The sequence below is a fragment of the Salvia miltiorrhiza genome, chromosome 1 (assembly GCF_028751815.1).
Source record: "Salvia miltiorrhiza cultivar Shanhuang (shh) chromosome 1, IMPLAD_Smil_shh, whole genome shotgun sequence".
NCBI lineage: Eukaryota > Viridiplantae > Streptophyta > Magnoliopsida > Lamiales > Lamiaceae > Salvia > Salvia miltiorrhiza.
Window position 1 is genome coordinate 37,086,449 of NC_080387.1, and position 13,157 is coordinate 37,099,605.

The window sequence follows — 13,157 nt, forward strand, 5'->3', positions numbered from 1 at the left end:
GATTATATGACTGCTCTTCAGTAGTGTCACACATCTCCCAAGTTGAATTTGAGTAACAATTCCAGCCTTGATTGTATGTGCCACCGAGCATAGCCCATTCTTGTTCCTCTCTTACTCTGCGCAATCGATGGATTTCATGTGTTAGCTCAGCTATCTGCTTCGTGATCTCACAACTTGAAGGATCCTCGCTTGGTGGATAAGCGTAACCCCACATATTTCATCGATACTATGCCATTCTTTACATTGAGCTCCAGATCTATAGCAACTTGACATATATCACTCGTATTTTCCTCCCCCGGACTCCTTAATCACTGCACAACAAAAACACAAAACCGATCAAACGCACCTGGGGGAGAAAAAAAAACAAAAGAAAAATAAAAAGAAACACGAAAAATAATGCAACACAAAAACCACAAGCCTAAAGCCTTCCCCGGCAACGGCGCCAAAATTTGTTCAACCTAAAGTGTACCTCTAGATTGCTCGCAAGAGAACGAGGTCAATCGTAGAGTAATAAGTTGCCCAAGTCGTATCCACGAAGAAGACTTAACAGGGCTAGTGATTTATATGTTACACACAGAAAGCAAATAAATCCTAAACATTCTATCCAATTTTCAAGTGATCAAGTAAAGTATCTAAAACAACGAGAAATAAATTCAAAGTAATAAAACAAACGGAAATTCAAGGATTAAAGATTCTAGGGCGATGGATCATCTTCTCGGGAAATCAATAAACAAGTGAAGATCATGCACAATAAATAAACTCACAAAATTCTCCTAACGTAGGTGCTCAAACCATAGTTTTCACATTCAAGTATGAGTCTACGCTAATTAAATCACATGAATTCATCAATTATTAGACTATACGTTTCCGATTAAGTCTAATTCCAATTCAACCACGGTCAAGCAACGAGTTCTTCTCTCGATCTCACACGTTGCAAACACAATCAAGCAGTGATCAATTGCTAAATTGAAAATCAAACAATTGAATCGGATAAAGTGCATCAATACATCACAAGCAAATCAATTAAACCCAACTGAATCTCCAACCCTAGATTATGGAAATTAGTTCATCATGCTGTAGAATTCAAAGTAGGAGAAAAGGTAAACCATGGAATTAAAACAAAGAAGAAAGATAAAGAAAAAATTACGAAATTCAAAGTGCAAATCCGTTCCAATGCGTAAAGAAAGTGAAATAAAATGAAAAACTAAAGTTCTCCTATTGTTCTTGCTTCAAAAAGGGAAAAGAATGGAAGTTCTAAGTGAAAAAGGTCTATTTGAATCTCTAAAAACCGCCCTTCTTATGAGAATTCCCGTCAGAAAACTGTCAGGGTCAGCCCGGTTGACTAGTGCGCCGCGGCTCACTTCACATTCTGCCCATTTTCCTTCAAGCAGTCAACCCGGTTGGCTAGTGCACCGCGGCTCACTGCCTTCTCTTCCCAATCTTCTTCTAATCACCCCCGATTCATTGTGAGCCATGGTTAGCATATCTTAAACACTCTCTTTTGCGTCGTTATGAGCTTTCTTCACAATCTTCAAATGCTTTAACATCAACATTCTTCATTTAACACCTAAAGCATCACAATTAACCATTAAGCTCAAATTAACACAAAATCACCACTACTCTACACAACTTTTACAATAAAAAATGACTAAACTAATAATAAACAACGGCACAAACACGACGAAACAAAGGCCCGCTGAAAATTTGGGCCGGCCCGACCCGGCCCAAAAAATTGCCTAGGCCCGCTGGGTTGGGCCGGGCCGACCCGGTCCGCAAGGTTTGACAGCCCTAATCGTGGGCATAGCATGAGAGGGTGTACTAATGGTTAATAAACCCAAGTTACGTTAATTAAGTACTTAAGGGAATATCCAAGCGATACGAAATCTTGTATGTAAATAGCGAGATTTAGATTTCAAACTTTATTGCTCCATCCTTTCCGCAAAGTCAAAAAAAAAAAGTCGGAAACAATTATTTTCCCTTTGGGCATAAAATTAACGACAAAAAGCTGTATCATCATATACTTGCATTAGTTGTTGTACCTGCTCCCTACCTCATTTGATGGTTCAACTTTTTTCAAACATAACATTATACAAATCATAGAAACATAATAAAACCATAACCATTATCAAACACGCAAAACCAAAACAATCTAAATTTCGTCGAATGACATAAAAATCGAACCGAATCGATTGAAATACTATGTTTTTCAATTTGGATTCAATTTTCATATGAAAGCCAATCGAAGGATTGGGACAATCTATAAAAACGATCACTTATTTAGAATTTCGAACGCTACAATACGGACAAGGTGGATCGTGTACATGAAATTTGGGGAACTCTATCACTTTAACATCAGTTTTTCCGGTGATATTCTCACTTTCGCTCATCTTTTCCGATGTCGGAGCCGAACTGATCGTAACAGATGAGGTGTCTTTTGGTTTGTGACTGTCGCCTGAAATAGACAATTAATACATTCCGATTTAATTACAGTTAGAGGATTTTATAATGAACCAATCGAGGGTTGTAACCTCAGTTAGAATAAATGGTTAATCGGTCGTGCATCCTTTTTTATGGCACGAGTTTTAAAAATATTGAGTATGGTGTGAATGGAGAATGAGACCACTTTTTCGTAGTGTTATGTGGTGAAGTGTAGTAACAATAAGTGGAAAATATACATTTTTGTATGACGTACCAAAGTAGAAAAAAATGGATTATTATGGATGTTTTTATACTTTTAGTTATATATTTTATTTATTTTTAAAATCGTAAATAAGCAAGTGAGTATAAGTTATACTGCTATGTGAGATGGTAAATTTGAAATAGTAATTAGAATCTTCTATTGCAAACAACTAGTCAAAGATACATGATGTAGTGCAATACTAGATATATTCTATTACCTTCATTCTTGATGCCCGATGGTAGCTGTGGCGATGGCCGCTGCATCCGCCGCAGCTCCTCCTCTATCTCCTCCTCCACACGGCGGAGCTCTGCTTCCATTATGCCTCAGGGAAAAGCTCACGCAATATTTGATATGCAGAATGCTAATTATAAGGTCGCCTGCTATCTTATATAGAAACTAAAAGTGGGGTCAATGTTTAATAAGTCTACATATTCGAGGATCAAAATCTATTGAACGAATACAAATTATTTCTAACCAAAAAAGTTATGGTTACACACGTCTTGATTTTACATATATCTAATATGATTGCGGTTCAAGCTTACAAAAGAGAAATATAAAAATTAATTAATGGGTTCACATTGAACCAACATATTTATAATACTATGTATATATCAATCATGTGACTGAAGCCCTTTGATAGGGTTTAATTAATGGACTGTTGCAGAGACTGAATCAGTATATATATGTATTAACTTTGAATCGGTGAATAATTCGAATATGTTACAAATTGGACCAACACAGCACTATAAATAAATACATAAATTAATCAATAATTATTCATCGCCTCAACTGGAGGCTCAAGTATATTCAATGAAGAACACAATAACATGAAAAGAAATAAAATGAAACAGGGGAAGAAGCACAATTTCATTCATCACATTACAACACAAGAATAAAAAATCTAAAATCCTAGAAGAAGCAATTATGCCAAAAAAGCAAATTAATTTCCAGTTTGAAGAGTGTGTTGTTTATTCTGGAACAGAAAATCTGATCTGATCATCAATATGAGGCCCAGACAGAAAGTGGAGGATCGACATGTTGAAACCAGCCAAGATCATTGAAGACCATTCCAAAGAGATCTCCCGCAGCATATGCAACACCTGATGCACTAACTGCCAGAGTAACATAGTACAACGTTGTCTTAACGTACCCTCCGAATCTCTCTGTCCCTTTCACATAAGCTTTGGCGATTGAGAGGATGAAGATGCAAGCAAAAGCAGCAGCAGCCACCGCAAGAATCTTGTAGTCCCTGTCGTCGCTCACGCGGAAGGCAAAGGCGAAAGTAGTGGGGGCTACCAGCCCGAAAACGAGGTACGAAAGCAGGGCGAATGTCGAGTGGAATGCAAAGTGCCCTCTCCGCCCGAGTACTTCTTCGTACTTGTCGTCCGAGCAGTCGTTTCGTAGCTCCACCAGCTGCAGACAGCGACGACGGACGCAGAAAATTTCATCAAGAGGAAAAACTACAACTCCTTACAGAATAAATCATTCTTTTGATCAAGAACCAAGTATCGGTTTTGGGTGGGCTTCGGCCCCCTCAAATGTTTGATAGAAATATTACATATACTATGGTCGAAAATAAATGTTTAGAAACAGTGTCTACTTACGTTGCAGGCAAAAGCGAAGACGCCGCTGAGTAGGGTTGCCAAACCAATAACGACGACGTTTACTGAAACAGAGATTATATATTCCGTTAGAGATGGCAATACATTTTGATATCGATGATGGGAAAGACGTACATGTGGTGGCGTCGGAAGCAGCTGCAGATGAGACGATGCTCAAGCTGGCGATCGACTCGATTAGACCTCCATACACGATGCATTTCAACATCTCCATCGGCTTTGACCGCCTAATGCCAGGAATTAGTGGTTGCTGTAAACCTCTGATCTCTGCAGTTTTCCATTAGTTAAAATCGTTGAATGTTGCCCCTAACTCAACTTTATTTAATTACAATGAGTTTTTTTTCACCTGGAATATCAACTGTCGCATGAGCTGGACTATGCTCTGGTTTTGCTTCTCCTAAAATCCCTGATGAGAAATCTAAAGGCAATTACTATATGATATTCCCAATAAATGAGACTCGATTTTGAATATAATCTGTGTGACGCAAAGAAAAGTACCTGGATCATTATTAGTTGTAGCCTTGACGTAGCGAAAGCTTAGAATTGCTGGCGAATTGAGAGGCCACTCAATTTCTGAATTTTCATTCCCAAATTAGCTGCTGAAAGTGACGACAAAAACCGAATATATACACAAAATCTAAACCCTAAAGCCCATGCAAGGGCCCAAAGTCAGCAAAGACCCAAGCCCAACAAAATATGTCCAACACAAACTTGACAAAACAAAATAGAAATGCCTAAGACTTAGGCTGAAATAAACGATCAAATTTATCCATAAAAGCAACAGCTTCAGCCGTGACTTCATCATCACTAGCGACATCATTCTCCCCCACCAAAAAGCGAGTCGACCTCGACGAGGAACCACCATCAGAATCAGCCGAGTTATCACCGTGAAAAGGCACGAGGTGTTTGACATTAAACACATCGGAAGTGCGGAGATGAGGGGGAAGCTTCAAACGATAAGCATTTGGGTTCAACTTCTCAACAATTTCCACGGGGCCAATTTTACGAGCCGCCAACTTGTTATATTCATGTGCGGGATAACGATCTTTGGTGAGCACTGCCCAAACAAAATCACCCACCTCAAAGTCAACATGGCGGCGACGACGATCAGCAGCACTCTTGTATTTAGCATTAGCAGCAACTAACTGGGCACGGGTAGCTTCATGTGTACGACGCAGATTCTGAATAAGATCCACCGCACGACCTTCGGCGCGGACAGGAGAAGGGAGAGAGAGTAAATCCGTTGGACCTCGAGGAAGAACAGCATAGACAACTTGAAAAGGAGATAAGCCTGTACTGCGATTGACAGCAGAGTTATGAGCGAATTCAGCCTGAGGAAGCTGAGAATCCCACGAACGCACATGTTCACCAACAAGGCAACGCAATAGATTGCCTAAGGAGCGGTTGACAACCTCCGTCTGTCCATCAGTTTGGGGATGATAAGCGCTACTGAAATCCAAACGAGTGTGAGCCATGCGCCAAAGACTACGCCAAAAGAAACTCAGGAAACGAGTGTCGCGATCAGAAACAATAGACGATGGGAATCCATGTAAGCGATAAATCTCGCGAAAAAATAATTGAGCGACATGAAGAGCATCAGAGGATTTGCGACATGGAATAAAATGTGCCATTTTGGAAAAACGGTCCACCACCACAAATATGGAGTCGTGGCCACGTTGAGTTCGTGGGAGGCCTAACACGAAGTCCATGCTAATGGCTAGCCAAGGCGCAGACGGAACAGGTAAAGGCCTATAAAGGCCGGCGTTAGAAGCTGTCCCTTTAGAGACTTGACAAACTCGACAACGCTCGACAAAACGAGTGACATCACGGCGAAGAGAAGGCCAAAAATAAGAGCGTTGCACAAGCTCAATAGAGCGATCACGGCCAACATGACCTGCATTGTGTAAATCTGCCACTAGTTTGAAGCGAAGGCTGCCATCGGGAATACACAACCGAGTCCCTTTGAACAAGAATCCATCAACAACAATGAAATCTGTTGCCTCTCCAGCATGGACACGAAGAAGTATCGGTCCAAAGAAGCTATCTGTGGGATATAATTCGGGCAACAGTTCAACACCAGGAACCATAACACGCAAATCTGTGAGGACGAGAGAACGGCGACTGAGTGCATCCGCTACTCGATTAGACGCTCCGGATCGATGCTTGAGCACAAAGGTAAATTGTTGTAGAAATGCAACCCATGATGCATGGCGAGCAGATAAATTATCTTGAGTGGCGAGATGACGCAACGCCTCGTGATCAGAAAAGAGGACAAATTCACGTTGAAACAAATAATGCCTCCAATGTCGGACAGCCCGAACCACAGCATAAAATTCCACATCGTATGTGCTGTAGCGAGAGCGGGCTCCAGATAACTTTTCACTAAAGAAAGCCACAGGACGTGCGGCTTGGCTAAGGACAGCCCCAATTCCTGCTTTGGAAGCATCACAAGATAGCTCAAATGGCTGATCAAAATCTGGCAGAAGAAGAACCGGGGCTTCGGTCAAGCGGTGCTTGATAACGTTAAAGGCAGCTTCCGCCCCCGGCGTCCAAACAAAAGGTTTTTGGCCTATGCAATCAGTAATTGGAGCCATAATAGAGCTAAAGTGAGCAATGAAACGTCGATAAAAAGAGGCTAAGCCATGAAAACTTCGAGCCTCTGTGATAGTTGAAGGGGACGGCCAATCGCGAATGGCAGCGACCTTAGACTCATCGACCCGAATTCCTTGAGAAGAAATCACATAACCAAGAAATAGCACAACGTCGACGCAGAAGATACACTTTTGAGGTGAAGCATAAAACTTCTCAGAGCGCAAAATAAGCAACACTGCTCGGAGGTGATCGTAGTGAGCCTCCCACGAGCGGCTATAGATAAGAATGTCGTCGAAATAAACGACGACACACACACCAATAAGGGAACGGAGTGCCTGGTTCATTATCCGCATAAAGGTGCTCGGCGCGTTAGATAAACCGAACGGCATGACGAGCCACTCAAAAAGGCCTTCCCGAGTTTTAAACGCTGTTTTCCATTCGTCACCAGGCCGGATACGTATCTGGTGGTAGCCACTACGGAGATCCAACTTGCTAAAAATGGCTGCACCACTAAGTTGGTCAAGCAAATCATCTAGGCGTGGAATCGGAAAACGATAACGAACCGTAATTTTGTTTATCGCGCGACTATCGACACACATGCGCCATGTAGAATCTTTTTTTGGAATGAGCAATGCCGGGACAGCGCAAGGGCTTAAACTTTCGCGAACACTACCTCGCTGAAGAAGTTCCTCTACTTGGCTGCGGAGCTCGGCATGTTCCGTAGGGCTCATGCGATAATGAGGCCGATTCGGTAGAGAAGCTCCTGGGATCAAGTCAATGTGATGTTGGATGTCACGGAGTGGGGGCAAACCAGAAGGCAACTCGTCCGGAAAGACATCAGAAAATTCCTGCAAGAGACGAGCAAGCTCAGGAGAGGACGATGTGGCTTGATTAGGACGTTCAATCCCCACGAGAAAGAGAGCATAAGGTGCTGCAGAGAGCTCGCGCCATAAGTCCGCGCGAGAAATGAGGAACACTGAAGAGCCTGGTGATGGAGAACTCGGCAACGAAGAATGAAGCACTATCTTGACACCATCAAATATAAAAGTATACGTGTTAAGACGGCCATCATGGGACACCGATCGATCAAATTGCCATGGTCGGCCTAACAACAAGTGACACGCATCCATGGGAACAATGTCACACCATACGGAGTCTTTGTAACGAGAACCCACAGAGAAATGAATTAAAGCACGACGGTCCACGGTAACAGAATTGCCACGTTGAATCCAAGCAAGAGTATAAGGAGAAGGATGTGGTTCAGTAGGCAAATTAAGCTTAGCCACAGCAGTTGCTGCCACCACATTTTCACAAGAGCCAGAGTCAATAATAAAACGACAAACTTTACCATTGATTGTGCAAGTAGAAGCAAATATGTGTGAGCGTTGTGGGTCCAGATCGTCGGCTCGAGGAGCGAGATAAGAACGACGAAGCATGAGTAGGGGGCCACTATCACCAGTGACGTGTTCTTCGACCAATGGTACCACAGGCTCCACATCAAAATGCGGTGGGCCATCATAATCATGCTGCACGTCTTCCGTAAGGAGTGCGTGTTGGCTGCGGTTGCGAGGACAGGCAGCGCGGCGATGTCCGGTTTCACCACAAGTAAAGCAACGATCAGAAGTGGGACCGACAACAGCCGGCGGACGTGGTGTCGTGGCTGTGGCAGAGCTCGCTGAGGGAGCAGGGGCACGCTGCTGCGAGGAAGTAGAGACATTAGCAGGACGTCGACTTGCTTGAGTTTCTAAGAGAACAGCGCGCTGGTGTGCATCTGCGACAGAAACGGGAGCAAAGAGATTCAAAGTATCCTGATATGATAACTTCAACCCACTAATATATCGAGACACCAATTGAGCAGGAGAATCACGAATATCCAAACGAGACAATAGCTGATAGAATTCTTCGGTATAAGCATCAACCGAACGAGAATTCTGACGAAGAGTGTGTAGGCGTTGATATAGCGTATTCTCATAATTAAAAGGAAGAAATTCACGCTCAAGATGTTTGCGGAATTTCGACCAAGACGTGATACGAGGTTTACCCTGCCGTTGACGGGTGACCTTCAACTGATGCCACCAGGACGACGCGCGCCCACGAAATCGGGTTGCCACAAGTGCCACACGACGATGATCGGGGACAGCCTTGAACACCAATAACTCATCCACGGCATTGATCCAGTCCAAAAAGTCCGACGGGTCGAGGCTACCTGTAAACTCCGGGAGATCGAGCTTGAATCCCGATTCCCACCGCCTACTGTCGTCCCCATGAAAAGTGTGCTCAGGAGCGAAAGGATTGACGTCGGAGAGGGTAGCAGACATAGTGTCCGAATCGAGGTCAGTTTCCTCAACTGGTGGGTGAGGCCGATGCCGATGGTGGCCACCGGCGCGACGAGGATGCTCTGGTGCGGCATGGTGCTGCGGGCCAGGCCACGCGTTGGAAACAGCAACCCGTAGGTCTTCGAAGCCCGCCGTAAGGGCTTCAACCTGTCGATTCAACAGGGCAATGTCGGCGTCACGACGAGCATCTGCCTGGTTCTGTGGTTGACGACGGGGTGGCATCGCGAAGAATCGTACTGGTCTCTAGATACCAACTGACGTAGCGAAAGCTTAGAATTGCTGGCGAATTGAGAGGCCACTCAATTTCTGAATTTTCATTCCCAAATTAGCTGCTGAAAGTGACGACAAAAACCGAATATATACACAAAATCTAAACCCTAAAGCCCATGCAAGGGCCCAAAGTCAGCAAAGACCCAAGCCCAACAAAATATGTCCAACACAAACTTGACAAAACAAAATAGAAATGCCTAAGACTTAGGCTGAAATAAACGATCAAATTTATCCATAAAAGCAACAGCTTCAGCCGTGACTTCATCATCACTAGCGACATCAAGCCTCATCGACATCAGTTGATTGCTGCTCATATCCAGTTTTGGGGCTTTCTAATTTTGGTAATAACGAATTGGATCCAAATAATTTAAATGGATTCAGACGCCGCCCTGCTCGTTGACATAACCACTTCGTTAAACCCAATAACTAGATGTTTTGGTGAATTCATCGTAAACGCAAATTGACAAATATTTTGGCAGGAAATAAGCGGAGTTGTACCTGGAGCATTAGTGGTTGTACTCCCTACGCCATTTGATGGGCCCACGTTGGGGCTTTCTAATCCTCGTGTGGATCCTGGAAAGCCCAATTAAAAGGATTCAGACAATTAATACCTTAAAAAATAAACGCTTCTTAATTTAGAAAAATACCTCCAGCATTAGTAATAGTTGTTGTACCCCCTACAGAAATTGGTGGCTGCTCATCTTCAACTATGGGGGTTTCCACTTTTGGTTTGGATTTAAACAAGCCAAAAGGATTCAAACAATCCCCTGCTCCCAAAAACATAAACCTCCACATTATATTATGACAACAGAATTTAAGCATATATATATATATATATATATATATATATATATATATATATATATGTCATCACTCGACATTTAATTATAATTAATATATACCTGAAGGTATGAAAATGCTGAAGCAGCTGAGGCAGCCCAGTAGATCGAGCGGCTTGTCGGGACGAGGACTTGCCTTTTTCTTTCTTCGAAGAATAACTTTTGTAATCTGATTGCTACAATTAGGGCAATATGGAGTGTGTGTGTGAACTTTTTCCACAGCCCTCTCGAATTCCAACTCTATCACTTCTTCATCGTCACTTTCTTCAACCACTACGCTCTCTCTGGTCGAAACTGTTAAGATTTCAGCTTTAAAATTCTCCAAGTTTTGTCGATTGATGACGTCGTTCACCAATTTTGACATCTCCTCGTGATTCTGGGTTTCCGACCATTGGAGCTTTGTATCTGCGTAAAAACTAGGCTCAGCATTTCTCGCTTTCGAAAATAGATAAATAAATTCATTTTTTAAGTCAGCCAATTCATCGCTTCCATTTTATTTGCATTGCCATCCAGCACTACTCAAAAAAAAATGGTTATGATTAAGCACGAAAAAATAATACTACTACTATTTTCTTCGTCCCTCAATTTCATGTTCCTTCGATAATGACACGAATTTTAATAATTTTTTGATAGAATAAGGGTTTCATCTTTGAGAATATTAAAATAATTAAATTAAATAGAGTAAGATATCCACCTTTTATGAAATTATGTTGAATAAATTTTACTATAAATAAAAATAGACATGAAACTGAAGAACGGATAAAATGGTAAAAGAGACATGAAGTTGGGAAATGGAGAGAGTAGAAATTTGCCAGCATGGTTATACGAGGATTAATTTGTAACAAAGAAAAGAAATACATTTTTTTTACAAAATATTAGAGTTTTTAATTAATTAATTAATCTACTGACCTCCCTGAGTGAATGGTTTCTGATGCAAATGATAAATCCAAGGTTGTCCAATTTTGTGTGTCCAAATGCAGTCGTGGCATTTCCATATTCCTTCATTAATATAAGTTACATTTAGATTAATTACATTTTCTTTTTTTACATTACAAACAATTGATAGATTCTTGTATTTCAAACCGCATGCAAGACCGTACTATGTAAAACAATGTTCCCTTTAACGATTTTTGTTGCCTTTTTAATGAGTTTCTTAACGTATATTAATAATGTAAAATACGATACTATGTTTTACATAAATTACTCCCTTTGGCCTAATTTTCTTTTCGGGTCGCTCCATTCGATTTGGTCTATTTTTTTCTAATATTAAATTTTCACTAGCTATATAATAGATATAAATCCACATATTTTACACTACAATCTTACTTGTCTAAATAATCGTATCCAAAAAAACTAGCCAAGTAAAATAGAACGGAGGAAATACCTTTTTTGTCGTCAAAATAGACACTCTTCTCATCCGATATGACATTATGATGCACCTCGTATCCACCATCCATCATGTCATCACTGCTTTCACCACCGTCATCATCGCTACGGTCAGCCAAGTCTGCCCGTCGTCGCCGCGGCAGCAGCTGCTCGTCCTCCTCCACGCGGCGGTGCACCACTTCCATTATGTACTAGTGATGATCACCCAAACTATAATTTTTTCACTGCAAAATGCTAAGAAAGTCGTATGGTATTTATATATATAGTTAGTAAATGATTAGGTCAATGCATTCTGTCATTATAAAAATAATTATGTTTGAATATATATGAACATGGTTAATCGTGCATTAATTAACCTCAATTATACGTGTTCCTCGTAGAATTAAACTATGTAATTAATTGTCGAGGTGTCATGTAGTGATGAAAACGTGATTGATTCTTTCGTATTTTTTAATTTGACTATAAGACATTGCAGGAAGTAAATGTTATATTTAATTCAGGAATTACTATTAGTACCCAGGTTGTTCCACCTATCAGTAATATTTAATGATCATGTTCATATGTATTCAGTTGATTCTTCGTGTATATTTCAACTCGACTGTAAGAGTTGTAGGTCGGGAATAATATTTCACGATGAATGTCAAGGTTGTTCGAACTGTCAATAATATTTAATAAAATAAATAAATAAGATTATGTTCGCACGTATTTAGTTGAATGTATATGTAATGATGTATTGCAGGTTAATTGACTCTGATAATTATATCCGATTCATGACTTACTTGGAAATTACGAGAAAATTATGATATACAATTTTGATTTATTGCAACAAAAACATAATGGTTATATCAATTAATTCTATGTGATTTCTAAATTTCACAAATTTAAAATTATTAATTTTGCTATTTTTCCGAATTGAGCATATATTCAAAAAAAAGCATATCTTAGTAGAACTTAATTTCTGATTATCAAATTTGAATGTTTCCAATATTTTTGTTGACTGTATACAATAGTTAGGAATTCGACCGTTGGAAAAAGATGAGCGCGTTTAGTTTGTATTATTATTATATTTATTTATTTATTTTTAAAATGTTTAGTTTGCACAACACCAGCATTCAAATTAATTAAAGTCGAGTTATTCATGTTAAGATCTTCGAGATATAGTATATGATTTATAGGTCTTCGATGATCGCTAGCTAGGTTTCAAAATCTAGTTATGCTTATGTTTGCTTTGATGGAAAATGAGAAAAAATATATACTTTCACCTATTTTATATCATTTTTATATGTTATTATGATGGAACAAAAAAAAAATCAGACATGATATACTCCCTCGGTCCCACCATAAATGAGAATCTTTTCTTTTTGGATAAAAGTTTTACCCTTTAAACACCTTTTCACTTTTTCATCTACACACAAAATACATATTTATTAATTTA

The 13,157-nt window shown here is 40.5% G+C and overlaps 1 protein-coding gene across 4 annotated transcripts; it reads right to left on the reverse strand.

Moving 5' to 3' along the window:
- Positions 1 to 3,426: 3,426 nt before the first annotated feature.
- On the reverse strand, positions 3,427 to 11,960 carry LOC131023432 (membrane protein of ER body-like protein). Of its 4 annotated transcripts, none has more exons than XM_057952988.1 (10): positions 11,721 to 11,960; positions 10,400 to 10,741; positions 10,172 to 10,264; positions 9,996 to 10,070; positions 9,783 to 9,886; positions 4,798 to 4,819; positions 4,646 to 4,705; positions 4,417 to 4,566; positions 4,285 to 4,346; positions 3,427 to 4,093 (listed from the first exon to the last, which is right to left on the reverse strand). In XM_057952988.1, the coding sequence occupies exons 1-10, from the start codon at positions 11,905 to 11,907 to the stop codon at positions 3,680 to 3,682; spliced, it is 1,509 nt and encodes a 502-aa protein (XP_057808971.1). In that variant the 5' UTR covers positions 11,908 to 11,960; the 3' UTR covers positions 3,427 to 3,679. The 4 variants fall into 4 exon arrangements, with proteins under 4 accessions (XP_057808971.1, XP_057808965.1, XP_057808959.1 ...); XM_057952982.1 differs by having other exon boundaries at positions 4,646 to 4,717; XM_057952976.1 differs by having other exon boundaries at positions 10,145 to 10,264.
- Positions 11,961 to 13,157: the final 1,197 nt, after the last annotated feature.

Bases quoted from the DNA above. Each gene is read 5' to 3' on its own strand.
- LOC131023432 (XM_057952973.1), bottom strand. From the start codon at position 11,907: ATGGAAGTGGTGCACCGCCGCGTGGAGGAGGACGAGCAGCTGCTGCCG. The intron at 4,820-9,782 runs GCTTGATGTCGC...CGCTACGTCAAG, and splicing joins AATCAACTGATGTCGATGAG to GCTACAACTAATAATGATCC. The intron at 4,567-4,645 runs GTGAAAAAAAAC...GGAAAACTGCAG, and splicing joins TGCGACAGTTGATATTCCAG to AGATCAGAGGTTTACAGCAA.